The 16,055-nt window shown below is 44.3% G+C and overlaps 1 protein-coding gene across 37 annotated transcripts in view; it reads right to left on the bottom strand.

Annotated features, from left to right (window-relative positions):
* The window catches only part of clasp1a (cytoplasmic linker associated protein 1a), a 98,650-nt gene that overhangs the window by 23,603 nt on the left and 58,992 nt on the right, over window positions 1-16,055 (bottom strand). For 17 of the 37 annotated variants that reach the window (XM_088606140.1, XM_088606141.1, XM_088606148.1 and 14 more), the window contains 12 exons: window positions 15,634-15,711; window positions 15,116-15,283; window positions 14,305-14,354; window positions 13,562-13,732; window positions 12,701-12,724; window positions 9,591-9,698; window positions 8,849-8,875; window positions 7,644-7,799; window positions 5,896-6,003; window positions 4,375-4,437; window positions 2,162-2,265; window positions 1,069-1,092 (listed from right to left, as the gene is read on the bottom strand). In XM_088606140.1, the coding sequence (XP_088462266.1) occupies window positions 1,069-1,092; window positions 2,162-2,265; window positions 4,375-4,437; window positions 5,896-6,003; window positions 7,644-7,799; window positions 8,849-8,875; window positions 9,591-9,698; window positions 12,701-12,724; window positions 13,562-13,732; window positions 14,305-14,354; window positions 15,116-15,283; window positions 15,634-15,711 (1,081 nt within the window). The remainder of the gene's footprint in view (window positions 1-1,068; window positions 1,093-2,161; window positions 2,266-4,374; window positions 4,438-5,895; window positions 6,004-7,643; window positions 7,800-8,848; window positions 8,876-9,590; window positions 9,699-12,700; window positions 12,725-13,561; window positions 13,733-14,304; window positions 14,355-15,115; window positions 15,284-15,633; window positions 15,712-16,055) is intronic. The other 20 variants (XM_088606145.1, XM_088606172.1, XM_088606160.1 and 17 more) reach the window with 13 other exon arrangements.

Raw genomic sequence — 16,055 nt, 5'->3', positions numbered from 1 at the left:
ATGCCTTTCTCATAAATAGACCATAAGACAATGGTGAAAGTTAGGCTTCTAATCCAACACAGTCACTTTCATTTAAAAGAGCTAGCACTTGGCAAACCTGAATTATTGATCAATTAACATGTAGAAAAAGTTAACATTTGAAGCACAGTGAAATGGAGGAATAGGGACAAAACATCATGGGAACATAACTGGTTCTTCATTGGGTAAATCTGACCTCGCGGTCAGCTGCATATTTTAAATTTTAATTACGGGTTTAAAGAAGACGTAGACAAAATTAAATGGAATTGTGTAAATGAACAATAACAAACAAATGGCGTTATGATAAAAAGTAAAACATTTATGTTGCACAAAAAGCCATTGAGAAACAACCTGGATTGAAAACTTAGCCTTAGCGATACACTTGCAGCTATTTTACAGTCTAAGAAGAACAGACTTTTGGAAACAAGTACTAATGCAACACAAATGTTGGAAAGAGTAGAAAATACTTCTACCGCACAAAATTAAACATTAAAAAATAGAGACTACATTAACATGCTCTTTCACTGGATACCAAGACCGTATGCCCACTTAAAATATTGAAATAAAATGATTAAGTCAATCATGAACAAAGGTACAGTATGATCTACAGCGTGGTTAATTTTCTTTGCTTCCTTTTGTATGCTACAGTATGCAACTTGTACACTTTTCTCGATATCCGAAACTAAGATTTTTAAGTTCAAGTGACAGACTACAGCTGGGCATAAAGAGGGTGTAGTATCAGTGTGAGATGTAAATTATTCCAAACCAAGCTGCAGAACACAAAAACACAAAGGACAGGGGACATGAAAACTCAAGAGAAAAGTCTCAATTATTGTCTTTGATTATTAAGTGAACACCCTAGGAAAGATCTACAGTAATATGGTCATTTGTAATAAGATGTGTTGGGAAGAGGAGCACCACATTACTTTTGTGCTTGACTGCAGAAATCTGTCTAGCTATAATGTCTGACCCTCTTATGCATGAAAGACCTTTGGTGGTTAGTGGGTGAGATGGAAACACAAAAAGAACAATATATAAATAAACAACTACCTTATTCCGGGAGTCTCCTAATAGCTGAGGATGTTAAAACAATTAAGGAAGGAAGAGTGAAGAGAATTTTGTTAAATGTGCATAAAACATTGACACTCTGTAGCAGAAAAGGTATGGAAAATAACAAAAACTTCCACCCCCACTCCAGAAACAAGGAAACAGGGTATTTTACACTTAAAAATGAAGATTTCAAAGACTCCAATGAAAACCGGGAGTGTTCTGTCCCATCAGAGGCTAATAAAATGAGCTACTGAATTGGAATTATAACTACTGTACCTTATCACTGTCCAATTTTTCAGTTTCTAAAAAGAGCATCCATCACCCCCTCTTTCTAGGTGCAGTTAAATTACTCTTCAAGACTGACTCACTAGGTTATTTGTCATTTTCAAATTATACTTAAAAATGAATAAATATTTGTCCTGAATCACCCACTTTAAATGACCTACAGTATGTATAAGAGCCTTTACACGTCACTGTTTCATGAACACTACCCCAATAAAATATTTGGTAATGCTTTATTGAAAAGTTGCTGCACGTTGGTGCTTCATAATGTCTTCATAACTGCGCTTGGTACGATGCAATGCTAAAACAAACGTCAGGGCATCTTATGCCCAGGTTGTATCAGTCGCTCATGTCCCTGTAAAGCATTATGCATGTGATTACAACGTCTTGGGGAGCAGCTATGAAGGGATTATTAAGATCTTGTGCTGCAACATTCAAATAAAGCGTCACCAAATATTTTCAGATTTTAAGATAGCACCTCCATGTTTCCGCAGACATATGAGACCTCCACCAGCATTCTTGTTACGTGCTGGACAGATCAACATTTCTTCTATCTCGGAAATCAATCTTGGAAAATGACGAATGATTACAGAACCTGAATTTGTCTATCGCTCATCGCCCCTTAGAATCTACAGTTTCTTTCGACCAGAAGTACTAAGATCATAAAATGCTGACCAACTGAATTCCTACATAAAAGAAGAAAGCTTAGGACAAAAACTCCTGACTTGATGGGCCACTGAGGAACAATTCCAAAATAACAGACATGACTAAAATACAGAAAGCCGGCTCGATATCCAGCAGAGAATCTCACCAAGGCGTCGGCAACAGCAGCCTCGACCTCCGTGCTGGTGTTGAGGACCCTCATGGCATTCACTGAAGCCGAGATACGAGCTTGGTGGGCCAGTCCGAACCGATCTAGCGGGCGGGAAGCAAAAGCACCCAGTGAAACCCAAACCGAGAATGAGAGGGGGCAATCAGCCTCTGCCTCGCAAATAAAAACAAATACGAAACGTCACGTTGTCCTTGCCAAACTAGAAGGGAAGCGAATGAGCTTAAAAATAAAATGAAGATGAGCACAGCTAAAATCACAAACTTAAACGCACTGATTTTTTTTTTTGCCACAATCAAAGTTCAAGAACTACATTTTAGAAAAAACAATTTCTCAAAACTGTTTTCAAATTTTTGAGCTGGTAAAAGCTGGGAATTACATTACCTTTCCCAATGTGACTTATAAAAGCTTTGAAAAATCTATAAACAACACATACAGGTACAGTATGTACAGACAGTCTCCACTGCTCACAGAAAATTCTGAGAACATTAGCTTGAGTAAACCAACATTTAGAGCTTCATGTCAGAGTTGTTTTAATAGCAATACTAGTAAGTTACTTACAGTTTAACCCAGACGGTCAGAAGCATACACGCAAAGCAAGGAAACAAATTCCTTCTCTGACAATTCCAGGTTCATGAAACGTTAAATCATCCATTGCTTTAAGTACTAAGAATGTGGCAGAACAAAATATGGATGCCGTTGTAAGGAAGTACATTGCAGTATATTGTGACACAAACCAAAGCACTGTACAGTGAAAGATGAAACACTGCTCAAAGCTGAAAGCAAATGTTCAAACTGAAGGAACTGAAAAGCAATGGTGTCTATGCATGTAGCCGATGTACAAATGTATCAGCATTTATAGGGAAAGCCAGAATCCGGTCTCACAAACAAAATGAAAAAATGAAACAACTTTTTCTTCAACAGACTGGAGAGAAACTAAGTCTTTTTAGGTAATGTGATTGATGTATTATTTTTGAAAGCTCTCTCAACTGTAAAACAGCATAAAATACAATACAAAACAGTAGCTTAGACAAAAAGGGACAGTGGGACTTAAAACTACTGGCACCGATTTGTTCTTCACAGACAACATGATACAAGATCATTTTTTATACATGTTTTACTGTATCATTAGTCATCTTTATATCGAAAAGAAACAGCTATGCTACACTATTTGTAACTTACATTGCTGTAATTCATTTGGCACTTTATCTTAGTTGATATTGCAATACATTGCCTAAACAACAAAAATAAGATGATTTGCTACTTATAAACTATGAGGACAACATGATAAATATTATATAAAGTAGTGGCACTAAATTAAATTACTTTTGCTCTTTACAAAAGTGAAACAGAGTACTTAAGTGCTTCTAGAGAAATCCTACAAACTGAAATGATTTTACTAGGTTTTTGCCTAAACGAAATCCCTTTTGTCGTTTTTTTTGCTCTTCAAATTAGAACCGTCTATTGGTTTTTCACCGTTATAGACCCACTGGACTTTGGAAACGAGGAAGTGCAGGCACACTCCTCCGACCTGCCCACTTTGAGCCCATCGGGGTGCAGTACTGACAGGAGAAGAGGCGTGTCCTTCACTGACAGCACCTCCTGCAAGGCCACAGGGGGGCGCTGCACTGTCTGAACCCGAGAGACGACCCCCAACCAACTACTCCCCATTCAGCATAGAGCCAACTGTGCATCACCTCTAGGAGGATCACAGTCACACCAGGCTGGTGACCAACAAGACTAGGGGCCGAGGGGCAAAACAAACCCCATTTAGAAGCACAAAATTCTTTTAAATCAGAACGCAAGAGGTTGAAAAAAAAAAAGAAATGCAAAACAGCAAAACAAAATGTACCAAAATAAATTCAAAAGGAAGCAATGCTAACAAAAGAGGCAAAATCTTCGAAGGTAGCCGAAATGAACCATCCGGTTCAAAATCACAGCAGCGATGTTTAAAAAAGCCACAAAAAAAAATAGTTAATGACTCCAGCTGGAACTTAACCCTTCACATGCTGAAGAGGACTTTCGAGGCGCGTTCCCTGCTGCCTCTGTCCTCCGCAGTGTGAGGGGCAAGCTCTCGCTTGGGGGGGGCTCCAGACACCAGGAGCACATGCCAGCTGCAGCCCTGGCCTCTGCAGCCACGAGTGACGTGAAGGGGTGGACATGAATGGGCATGCAAGAGGCTAGCCGCGGATCACCTGACGGGCCCACAGAATCGGCCGTGGAGAGGGCGCTGGTGGACCGGGAGTGACGTCGGGAGGCTGCAAGGAAACGGAGGGCAATACCGCGGGGGTTAGTGTCACACGCTCCGCCCCTTCGGGGCTGGCGGCCCACCGGGAACGAGATGCAGCGACATGCAGAAACGCCATGAGTCCCTGGCACACACCTACAGCTACAACATCACAATGATGCAACCATGCTTCCTGGTTGACGTCACACCTGTTGCCCAGGTAAGAAAGGCTGCGCTCACAAGCACCAGAGGCCTCTGCAGTTCCCAGGTGACTGCTCGGAAGACGCCCAGCACATCTCAAAGACGCGTGGGCATTCAATTGCTTTCTATGACCGAGATCGAGAAAACTCCAAGTTTATTCGGACTCCAGAGCTGGATTTACTGCATTGAGTGTTCGCGAGGGGCGTCAAAACTAATTTAAAGGTACAGATCAGACGAGGTGTGGAAACTAGTTTTCACTAATTTCAGCCTGAATTCGTATGATGAGAGGAACAAATTGTGCAATTTGAGTTGAACAAACTCAAGCAAAAAGCCTTAAGTGTAGGTGTCTAACAACAAGGCAGTAAAGAAATTTGTACCTTTTGACTAATAATGATAAACATTAAAATGCAGGCTTACAGAAAACATTTGTACAAAACGTTTTTAAAGCGTTGCACATGCAAGCCAAACTTCATCACCAAAAAATCCCTGTGTTCTCAACGACCATTAGGTAAACAAAGAAAATAATTAAATCGCCCAACATCTCGGAGAACATATTTGCACACCCTTTGACGCTGTTGTTGTTGATTTTACCGTCCAAAAGACAGAAGTACACAAGGCATCCTGTGTGCACAATTTAAAGTTTACACTTATCAAATGTTCAGTACTAGCAAGCTCACGCAGTCAGTAAAGGTCAACGATCATTCTGTCCTTAAGCAAAAGCTGCAGTGCCTGTGAGCTGTGTCAAAGACAAAGTGATGAGGTCTTGACTTCAAATGCCCTGAGGTCCCTTCTCTCTATCACTCAAGACACCTTCCACCACCCCAGAACTACTGTACCACAGAAACATTCAAGGGCTGTCCTGGTTTTAAAAATTAGGAAAAACTCACACCACACCTCATTAAAAAAAACAAGAAAACTTAAGAAGCATGTTATGATTCAAGTATTTCTAAAAGATGTACTGTTTATACTGCAAGCAAGTTTTTCTGGTTTAAGAAGTTTGCTTTCGTAGCGCTCTGTCTGCTATTTGCTGAGGTCCGTGCCCTGCGATTGGATACGGGGTGGGCTGCGTCCTCCTCCGAGATGCTCCTCAGTACGGTCTTCAGAGCAGGGGCCGAAGAAAGTAGTGCATGCACAGACGGGGTGGGAGAGGGAGGGAGAGGAGAGCTCAGAAAAGAAGGCGGGACCAGTCTCCCTGGCAACGAGAGCCAGGGCCGCTGGGATTGGCTGCGCGGACGGGGTGGGGTTGAGGTGGGGAGGGGGTGGAGCTCCAGCGCCGTCATGTACTCACCCAGCGGAGCGAAGCCCCGAGCGGGGCTCGTATCTCGACTGCTCTCACGACTGGTGTCGCGGCTGCACCCCTGACTCAAGCTGGGTCGAGGGATGCGGCTGCTCCGTGCTAGCGTGCAGTGGGGAAGAGCAGCAGACAAGGTGAACAGGTTCCCTCACACACCCAGGCTTTAGAAACACAGGTTAGGGGGTTAGAGAAGCCAGCATCGCACACAGGGCTGAGTGGACAGAGGGGGGGGCGTTTCTGAGACGTTAGTAACCGAGCAAACCCACTGGACCGCGCAAGAAGGCTAGACCTGAAATTTTGTGAAGCGTAATGAATTGTAATTGTAATTACAACCGAAACTGATTTTTTCGTTTCCTTTTAACAGAAATTGATATGATGCTTTCCTCAAAGCACCGGATTTCAGAAAAAATACAAAGTCCATTTTCTAACCTTGGGAACAAGGTTTAAGAATGCTCTTTCACTCGTGGAGATACGACAGACACAGCTGCCTAGTCAGCGTTTCACTATGAAAAGAAAGTACTGTACAAACCACAGTAACAAAAAAAGCTATTAGCCAGTGAATTGCAGAACTTCACTTGAAGGTGTCAATTTACCACACAGTTTCTTGTGAAAGGAAAACAAAACAGTTATATTACTATATTAATATCACTATTAAAAATATTGTACCAATAATTTGTAATCATGAACTTAAGAAAAGCCAGATCTCTATTCTTAAAAAAATGTGCAAAAATGAGTAAACTGAAAATATACTCATTTTTCAGAGAGGTGCTATAGCTGAGCCATATGTCAAAATAACAACAGAACACCTGAACACACTCTGGAGCTCTTACAGACCTCGTTTTGTGCAAAAAAATGCTTTTCATAAATAAGGCAACGAACTCTTAATAATTACGCAGCTCTGCATCTAGCAAAGAGAGTCACCTTTATAATGGTTTCTCAGCAGCCCAATTAAAAAACGCAGCAAGTGTTTCACAGTCCTCCGGATGCTGTGATGACAGTATTTCTTGTAATGAGCTGACAGATACGGTGATCTCAGCGATATGGATAACAGCACTTGGTTCCACACTGATGAGAAGCTGAGATGGAAGGTGGCAGTTTAATAGTCCCACAGGTGATCAATTACATTGATCACTGAAATATGCGCACACATTAATTCAGAAAAGCAAACAGCACATCAACTACATCGCACGTCTCCGGTGTATTGCAGGACAACGAGTCCTGCCTTTTCCCCCCTTTCATAGCCCTGCCTGTGTACCGGTATGATTAATTTAGGAAAAAATGATGCTTCTAAAGGAGCTCTTATTGAGATCTCTACTGTAAGATAAAACTTGATTTGTTTTTTGCACTGGGATGGTCAAAGCCCTTTACAAATGACGCCGTCAGTGTCAGATTGCCACAACAACAGAGAGCGCTGCTTTGCTCTTGGGAAGAAGCCTCACTGTCAAATCACCAGCCACTTTCTTCTTACTCGGGCCCTTACACATCGGTGGTGGCGGAGGGGAGTCCCCTTTTACCTGGAAGGCACTTTGAGGGGAGAGTCCAGAAAAGTGCTACTGTATGCAAGTGTAAGGAATTATGATGATAACACTCCTCGAGGTACAGCTAGTGTCCTGGACAGGCAGGCTGTATTCAGCAACAGTCGCACCAGCGGTCCTCCCTGTGCCCAGGTCTGTGCAGGAGGAGACGCGAGGGGCTCTCACACCTGCGCTGCGATGCTCCGGGTCTCGGCCGCGTGTCCTTACCTATTCCCAGCCGGCTGGGGCTGGTCTCCCGGCTGCAGCCCTGGCTGCGGGGGATCTTGCTCCGCTTGTCCGAGGGGGTGGCGGACGCCGCGGCCCGTGCCGTCCGTCCGTAAGCGTGGCCCAGGAGCTTCCCGGGGGAGCTGGAGCGGCTGCCGGCTGGAAACGGGGACAGCCGAGGCGGAAGTCAGCGCGAGAGGACAGCTACAGGGCCGCGGTGCGGAGACTTCCCTGCCCTGCACCAGCTCCCAGGAACACTTCCAGGTCACGGCCGGCTGCAGGGGGGGGTTGCTGGGAGTGGCCCTCGCAGTCTTGCTGGGACGCGATGGCGCCGAGTCTTACCGCGGCAGGGTTTTAACGCGTGTTCATTCACCTACAAGGTCATTACTTACTTCTTAAAGTCCTTCTTAAAAGTAGGGCAAAATTTCCCAAACAATTTGGAATCGCCTTTTTTTTTTTTTTTTTTTTACAAACCCACTCAGCTGGTATTGGACAACTGTCAGAATTGTTTAAAGCTCGGGCTCGCTGGACAGCCAGTCTCACACCCTCTTAGGAGAGAATGAGACAGACTGTTCGGGACCCTGCAGAGCTGCGAGCTCGGCCAGCAGATCTGGGAAAGCCCTGGGAAAGCCCTGGCTGCCTGATCCCAACTTGGTCAACTCTGTGTCCTGCTTGGGCAGTCCCGGACGCATTCGGCTAGTGAAGTGACCCAGCTATCACAGCATTTTTTTTTTACTGCGGCACTGACTTGCAGCTTCGTTGTTTAGTCAGAAGTGTCAATTACATTTGGGAATGACACAACTGATTTCCATGGTAAACAACCGAATTTCTACAATCAGTACTGTACGTGATGAATTCAATGAAAATGAACAACAGACATTCAATTTGCAACAGTAGTGTTACCTCCTACAATAAATAATAACATCCAAATTTACAGAAATTCAACTCGTTAAAAGCAGGAAAATAAAAGGGTCAAGACAATCATGCAGGGGCTGGAAACCTGGACCTAACTGTGTTGCAGGGGGACTTACCAACTACACAAAAAAGATGAAGCATGCAGGAACACATGGCTTTGACTAGACTTTTGACGATTGCAAAACCATGCAGCTGAAATGTAATGCATCATGCAGCCCCATGCGATCTCTGTTACCAAGGAGAAGGGCAGGTAGGAAGAGAAAGAACTTCCTAGGACAGCAAGAGAGGCTTACCACCAGCCGGGTTAGCTGATCTGGATCCTTTTTAAGCAAAGCAAGTCGGAGGACAGCAAGAATCAGCTCGTTACACACAACTCAGTCAGCGAAAGAAGAAAAACCCAGCACTGCGTTCAGATGTGACTGAGCACGCCGCATTCACTTGGATGCTTCAATCTCAGCACTTGAGTGCAGGAGGCTCTGTTAGCAGTGCATTTCTATTTTAAAAGGTCCTGCTGGTTATACACTGGTCAACAGAGAAACTGCAGCTCATGTGTCCTGGAGTCTTCTACAGTACATGCTGGAATGCTGAATATAACTGGGCCCGCTAAGGGGATGCAATGTTTTGTTTTTTTAGTTTGGACAAATTAGCCTTTTAAGTGGGAAAAAATAGCCCTGATTAAAAACGGGATCTGAAATTTAATAAGTTCAAGTAGGGAGCTGCGTCAGCATGCGTAGGCTATAAAGGAACAAGTAAAGGTTTATTCCATGCTGAAAAGGAAGGAAAGAAAGGAAACAACGTTTCAGCTGTGGAGCTTTCTTCTCACAAGGAGGCTCCACAGCCAAAGCGTTGCGTGTCCTTCTCCTTTCAGCATGGAATAAACCTTTACTTGTTCCCATGATAAAACAAATCCACCAACGGAAAAAACCGGAGAGGTCTTCTGACAGCTGTAAAGCCCTCTGGGTTAAGGCAGCTCCAGATGTTTGTAACACGAGCAGGTGCTCGCTGTGCTGCTCAAGAGACGGGCTGCGTACTCACGCTGAGACTGTGACGCCACCTTGGCTCTGCTGCGCCCCCTGCTGTCTGTGGGTGTAGTGCTCACCCCCACGGCGCTGCCCGAGCTCTGGCGTCTGGTGCGCACTCGGCCTGAAGGGGGCGACAATCGGAGAGGTCAATCACAAAATCCATCCTCCAGCGCTTTGAAAGACGCACATGAGAATTACCATTACCAGCTTTAGATAGATTTGGTTTGAGGGAACACACATATAGGACTTTTACCAACAGGCACGACAAAAAATACAAATACACATTGCATACAGTGTTTGATCACACAGTATTTCACACAGGTCCTGTGGCACAGTTGAAACTGAAAAGCTGTTGATTAACACCAATGCCATCAAAGAGAGGCCAACCAAAAACAGGAACAAAATATCACAGATTTATTACACATTGATACTACTAATCCTTAAACTATATAATAGTGCTCCAGATCATGGTTCCATAGCAGATCTCAGTAGATGAATGCAATCCTGTCCTGAAACTGATATCACCTTGAGCTACAAGATTAAACAGCACTAATAATACTAAAATATAGACAACCCAGGGGAGGACAATCAAAATGAAATGCAGTTGCATCGGTAGTAGTGCCATCGGTGAATAGTTCATGTGTTTTCAACTGATTCACCACTCTTTAACTTAGTGAAAAATAAAAACCACAGGTTCATTTAGGTTAAATGTAACTTCACACATACCCTTAAGTGTTAACTGAGAAAAAAACATCTAAGCTGTGTACTCTGTCTGCAGTGCAATACATCAGTGAAACTGCCTATGAGGAAAACAAACAACTATCTTGTCCCTGGACAAGAAGATGGGTTACACTTTAGGTCAAGCAGAAGAACATACAGTTAAGTCATTAGTGACACAGCTTTCATATCAAGGAGGAATTAAGAAGCCTATTCGGGACCTTCTCTGCCACAAACATGAAATGAATGATCTACCAAAATCCAAGGTACAGAATAATTTATTTTTTATGTAATCAGGGATCAGTATTACAATAAGCATTACTCACTGATCACAGTACCAGTTAGCATGAAGGAAGAAGGAAGTACTGTAGCTACAATTTACGAGAATGTCCATTTTCTGCCTTTGTGCTCAGCGTAATGTTTTTTGGTTCTAACCTTGTATACAGGCTTTTTATTTGCATGTTTCACATTGTGAAACGCACACAATTTAAATGCAAAGGAAAAGAAAAACATTTCACTGCAGCAGGTGAAATTCACTGCGATAATTTCTTGGCTCCAGAGCAGGAACTTAATCCCTCTATCCACTACTCTTAGGTCAGATGGGGTCCAATAAGCGATATCCTCCTGTTTTCCAATTTTCTGTTATATCATTTTGGTGTCGCTGTGCAAGATGTGACAGGGAAGAGAAATTCCTATGGTAACAGGCTGATAGAGAAACGTCTGCTGACAGTCGTGAGAACAGAGAGACCTACATGGGTTCTTGTAGACCAGGAGGGAAAGGTGCCTCATCCTCTTGGATTACAGGAGGGAAGGCAGAAAATAATGACCACAGATTGGCCAATAATACTGAAATGTCAATGGAAAACAGATTTAATATACCTTAAATGTGCATGGACACCACTAATTAATTTGAAAGATTTCCATTAGGTACAGGTTTTAAATTGTAATGACAAAGAGGATCAAAATACGTATGAGCATTTCCACCACCTTTCATTTAGACCTGTGGGAAAAGCAGGAAGCACAGGACCTTCCTGCAGGAAAATATGAATTGTAACCATAAAATCACGATGGAGAGATCTGAAATAACATGAACACCATAGCTATTCATTTGAAGGTAGCGCTAATAAAACAAAATGTACAAGATTTGTACTGCGCCTCACCATTTCGCAAAAAGAAGGAAGTACGACGGGTGAAAATCCACTCATTACTGCCTGTAATGGCTCACAGAGTGGCCTGTATGTGATCTGTACGTTTTTTTAGGCCTTACTCTCGGAGCCCATGAGCCAAGACACGCTCATGGTCAACAAACCAGACACAAACTGTTCAGAACACATTCACTGTGTATCGGCACAAAATCATACTCGCACTAGTTAAATTCTTGAATCTGAGAATGTATCTTAAAATACAGACGCATAATTTGTCTATTTTCACTGGTACAAACAGCTGCAACTGTATACAGTATGCATGTTATCAGGAACAACCTTCAGATTTACAGTTTTTAATACCCTTCAGTCGCTGTGAATGCTCAGTGCCTCAAAAAGGCAAGAGTTTAAATATCCAACTTCACACCAGAAAACAAAACAAAACTACTGTTACTGTATATGCGTATTTTGTTATTAACTGAAATCAAGCACAGTGTTGCCTTCACTTCAGTGTTGCAATCGCAGGGTCTGAAGCAATGCAGAATGCCTCTCTTGAATCAGTCCCAAGGAGATCTCTACAGATCCCAAGACCGTGCCCTGATCATTTCCGCACTTTGTCAGTGAAGCTGGAGGAGTGTCACAGGGGCCCAGCGGCGTATAAGCTTGTATGTAAAGAGCGAATCATTAGTACACCACTGCCGTTCTCACTTCAGAATAATAAGTGGCACCATGTGCACAGGACTCCAGCTGCTCCAAGAATCATTTCAAAGCTGTAGCTCTAGGATTCACTGTAGCGCATGTAAAGACATCATACACACCACAGAGGTCCTGTTTTGTCACATGTACCGACACAGAACACAGACAAATGCACAACACTGAGGGAACTGTAAAGGACTTAACACGTTCTGGAGATTTTTTTAATGGAGAAACTTCAGCACCTTTACATTACTCAACACTGGTTTAGCCCACATGGCAATGTGAAGATCCAAGAAGTTCTAAGAAAGTGCATCACAAAAAATGTGAATTTTGGAACAAAAAAAACTAAGGCCTGTCTAAAGTTCAGACTGGACAGAAGTGGAGAAACTATCTGAAGAGGGGTCGTGCGCTTTCTAAATCACAGAGGGAGCACAACCATGCAGACAGACCATGCAGAGTGACGCTCTCCACAGATGAGTGCCGGGAATGTAGTATGCATTTACTGAGGGAATAAACCAAGAAGAATACAGCTTAGTTGACAGACTTGGTACAAAAACAAACATCTTACCCTCCGATTTAGTGGGTGTACCATCTTCAAGCAAAAACAAGAAAAGTGGGAAGAGGGTTAACAGGGAAAAATTAGTATGGATTAGCAGCAGGCGGGGGGGGGGGGCTAGTTTGGGCTACAAATGTTCTACTGCACCAAATGACAGGGAATTAAAACAGGATCTAAATCAAAGTGACCATTCACAAGCAAGGAGGTTTACCCATTTCCCCGAGAAACTTACAAGTTGACCAATTCAGATTTCCTATGCTGTAGAACGATTTCCTGTTAGCATTTATTTTTTAACACGCAGTTAAAGTTGGGGAGGGAGTGCATTTGGAAGTTAGAAGGCTGCGATGGGAACAGAACAAGGTGAGTTATTAAACTTGAACGGGAAGCCAATGTTACAGCTGGAAGAAGCATCTTTGTACTGGGCACGTCAAAATGCTCTAATAACAGCTCCAGGTCTGAGAGACAGAACAACAGTTATTTTTATTAGGGAAGAGTATTCCACAGAGCTTATGGTAGCTGCAGCTTGTTTAAAAGTCACCAGTCAGTCCCTCAACACACCACTGTCCAAAGCACCCTGTGATCAGCAGTACAACCATGTACTGAAGTCTTCAAAAAAGAAACTGTAGAAGGGGAAGCCTGTAGACCAAGGCTTTAAAGGTCTTTATTCCTGACAGCGCTATCTGATTGCTTTCTGGGGGCTGGCAAGGTTATTCGTTGTCTAGATGAGCCATGAAAGCCAGTCATGTGCTTGTGGGCAGTCAGGCAGACTGAGATGAGCACAGATGAAAGGGATCGGCGGCGCAGCTCCGGGACCCTGCCCGTGGGCCTGCAGCGCACCGGGGGGCCGCGGCGGGCGAGGAACGGAGAGGTTACCTAACGAGGCGTAGGAGCCAGGAGGCAGGGCCGCGGCGGAGCTGAAGGGCGCGGCGGAGGGCACCGCGGCCATCCTGGACTTGGAGCTGGCGGCGGCGTTGACGTCGATGTCGCTGCGGGAGCGCTGCAGGGAGCCCGGCGTGGCGGCCGGCTTGGCGCTCACCGAGGAGGCTGTCGGGGAGGAGGGGGAGAGGCTCAGGCGGGTGGCAGCGACCCGGGGGGGGGAGAACTAGAATGAACGTACACGCTTCGATGAAGAACGGCACCCCAGTGCCATATCTGTGCTGTGGAATACCAGGGTAACCTTATTTAAATGGGGTCCAAATTTGCTGCTGGGTCCACTGCCCCCAGGAAATCCAAACTATGCTTTATAAGCACACATTACCCAGGGGTTGTGGGAGAGTGGAACAAGCTACCCTTTTATGTTGTTGATTACCCTGGTTTCCTTCAGGAAACATCTGGATGAGGTGCCTGAATCAATGAACTACTTCCAAATGGCCGCCTCTGCTTTGTAGCTTTCCTGATTTTCTTTTGTTCATTCTGGTGCGCAAGTGCAGTGCGCCACCCTTTTCTTTGTTATAAAGACATTTCAAACACAGTTTACGTCAACTCTTCTGATACCCTCACTTACTCAGCCTATCAGACTCAGGTAACAGGCAAATAATAGGAAGGTTTAAAAGGGTTATATCTAGTCAAGACAGAGAAAGGACCTGTGATACAGAAACAAATAATAGTCTCCTTACTTCTGGACACACTGCTTCCTGTTGGGCTTCTCTTAGCAGACAGCGGACGGCTGAGGAAACAGAGGGGCATGCTTACATAACACACAATTAAAGAACTGCAAGACCCATGATTATCCCAGGACTCTCTGCAATGGATCAAAAGTGACTTCATGTCCATATATGATAAACAGTTGCAGCCGGTGCACTCACGAGAACACCACTAGAATATTAGAATCTGCAAAGAGGTTTGTTAGAAGTCATACCTTAGAAAGAGCTTATTGAAAATTGAGCATTTATGCAACATGTACAGCTGACTTACAGAAACAACACATGGCCACAGTGAACCGTGTACTGAAGCCAGAAGTGTTCATATTGACCATACTACCCGATTGTGCTTATCGTTGCCTGTGACCAGTGCTGAGAAGATCCCAGTAGACAACACTTCAGTAAAAAAACTGAAAACTCAAGATTTCACACCGCATGGACTGAAATGTCAGACCCAAGTGTAGATGTCTACGCTTAAAGCTTAGGTTTATTTTTTTCCAACATTGAAGACGCAGCAAAAACAGGCAACCGATCAAGTCATTAGCTCAGTTCAGAATCTGGGTGTGCTGCAGAGGAGAAGCCCCTGCAGGTCCTGGGAACAGCGGACCAGGAATCACTTACACCTCTATTCACGTTGAGCAGCCAGGTCCTCATATTTAATTTGGTCAACCGGCTTTATTTCTTCCCAAGACTGTTAGGAATTGGGGAGTTAAAGGGAACTGCTGGAGTGTGGGTCTGGCAGGCTGTCACTCTGGGAAACACAAGCACAGGGTCAAGCGTGGCTCACTTGAGGCTCTCCTGGGAGCTGGAGGAGGAGCGGTCCGACTGGGGCAGAGACACGATGCTGTCCGAGTTCTTCAGGTGGGACTGCAGGGCCTTCTGGTAAGAGGACTCCAGCGACTGGAAAAGCTGTTCTGCTTCCCGACTGAAGTGACTGTGGAATCCCCAGTAACACCTACAGAAAGGTCAAGTACAGCCACTCAGTAATAAAGAAGAAATACAGCTGTAGTGCGACAACAAAACAACAAAAAATAAAAGCACATGTACTGTACAACTTATTTGCGGTGGGGAAAAAAATCAAAGCAGCTTACATTACCAAGAAAAATCCAACATTTGAAAATAACACACAAAGCATTTTTAAAATAACACTTTGGAAATTTAGCACTTCTTTTGCAGATGTGCATTGTCCACATCGTACATCTCACCACACCTTGCCTCTCCGAATGACCGTTCTTATCCTACGGTCCGATACGAGTAACCCAGACGGGGTTCCATGATCCCTTGGGCCACGGGTTCGAGACTTACTTCCTGGCGACCGATCTGGCTTCCGAGTCGGCATCGTGGATCCCCTTCTTGATCGTCTCCGTCAGGACTGCCATGTGCCTGCGAGAACGAGGCATCGTTACCGCCGGAGAGAGCAGAGCCCGTCACACCTCCCCACACACCAAAGGCTTGCGCACGGGGGAGGCAGGTCAAGTGAAAAGAAATCAATAAGAGGACATCTCTGGCACTGAAGCTTCACCGCCAGGCATTTTGCAAGTTAGCTGTACATCACAAAGCCGTCTGGGATATTGAAGGGGAAAGTGGGCACGGGGAGCACTTTTAAAGGTCCTCCCTTGGTTGCTATAGAAACTGCCGAGATGCGCTGCTCATTAATTTAACCCATGAAGGCTCATCAATCCCCTCATTCAGTGCTGTTCAGCTACTAGCATGCCTTGACAAGCTAA

This window comes from Lepisosteus platostomus, chromosome 14 (genome assembly GCF_059453375.1).
Source record: "Lepisosteus platostomus isolate fLepPlt1 chromosome 14, fLepPlt1.hap1, whole genome shotgun sequence".
Taxonomy (NCBI): domain Eukaryota; kingdom Metazoa; phylum Chordata; class Actinopteri; order Semionotiformes; family Lepisosteidae; genus Lepisosteus; species Lepisosteus platostomus.
The sequence above is the reverse complement of the archived record's forward strand: the minus strand, read 5'-3'. Positions and strand labels throughout refer to the sequence as shown.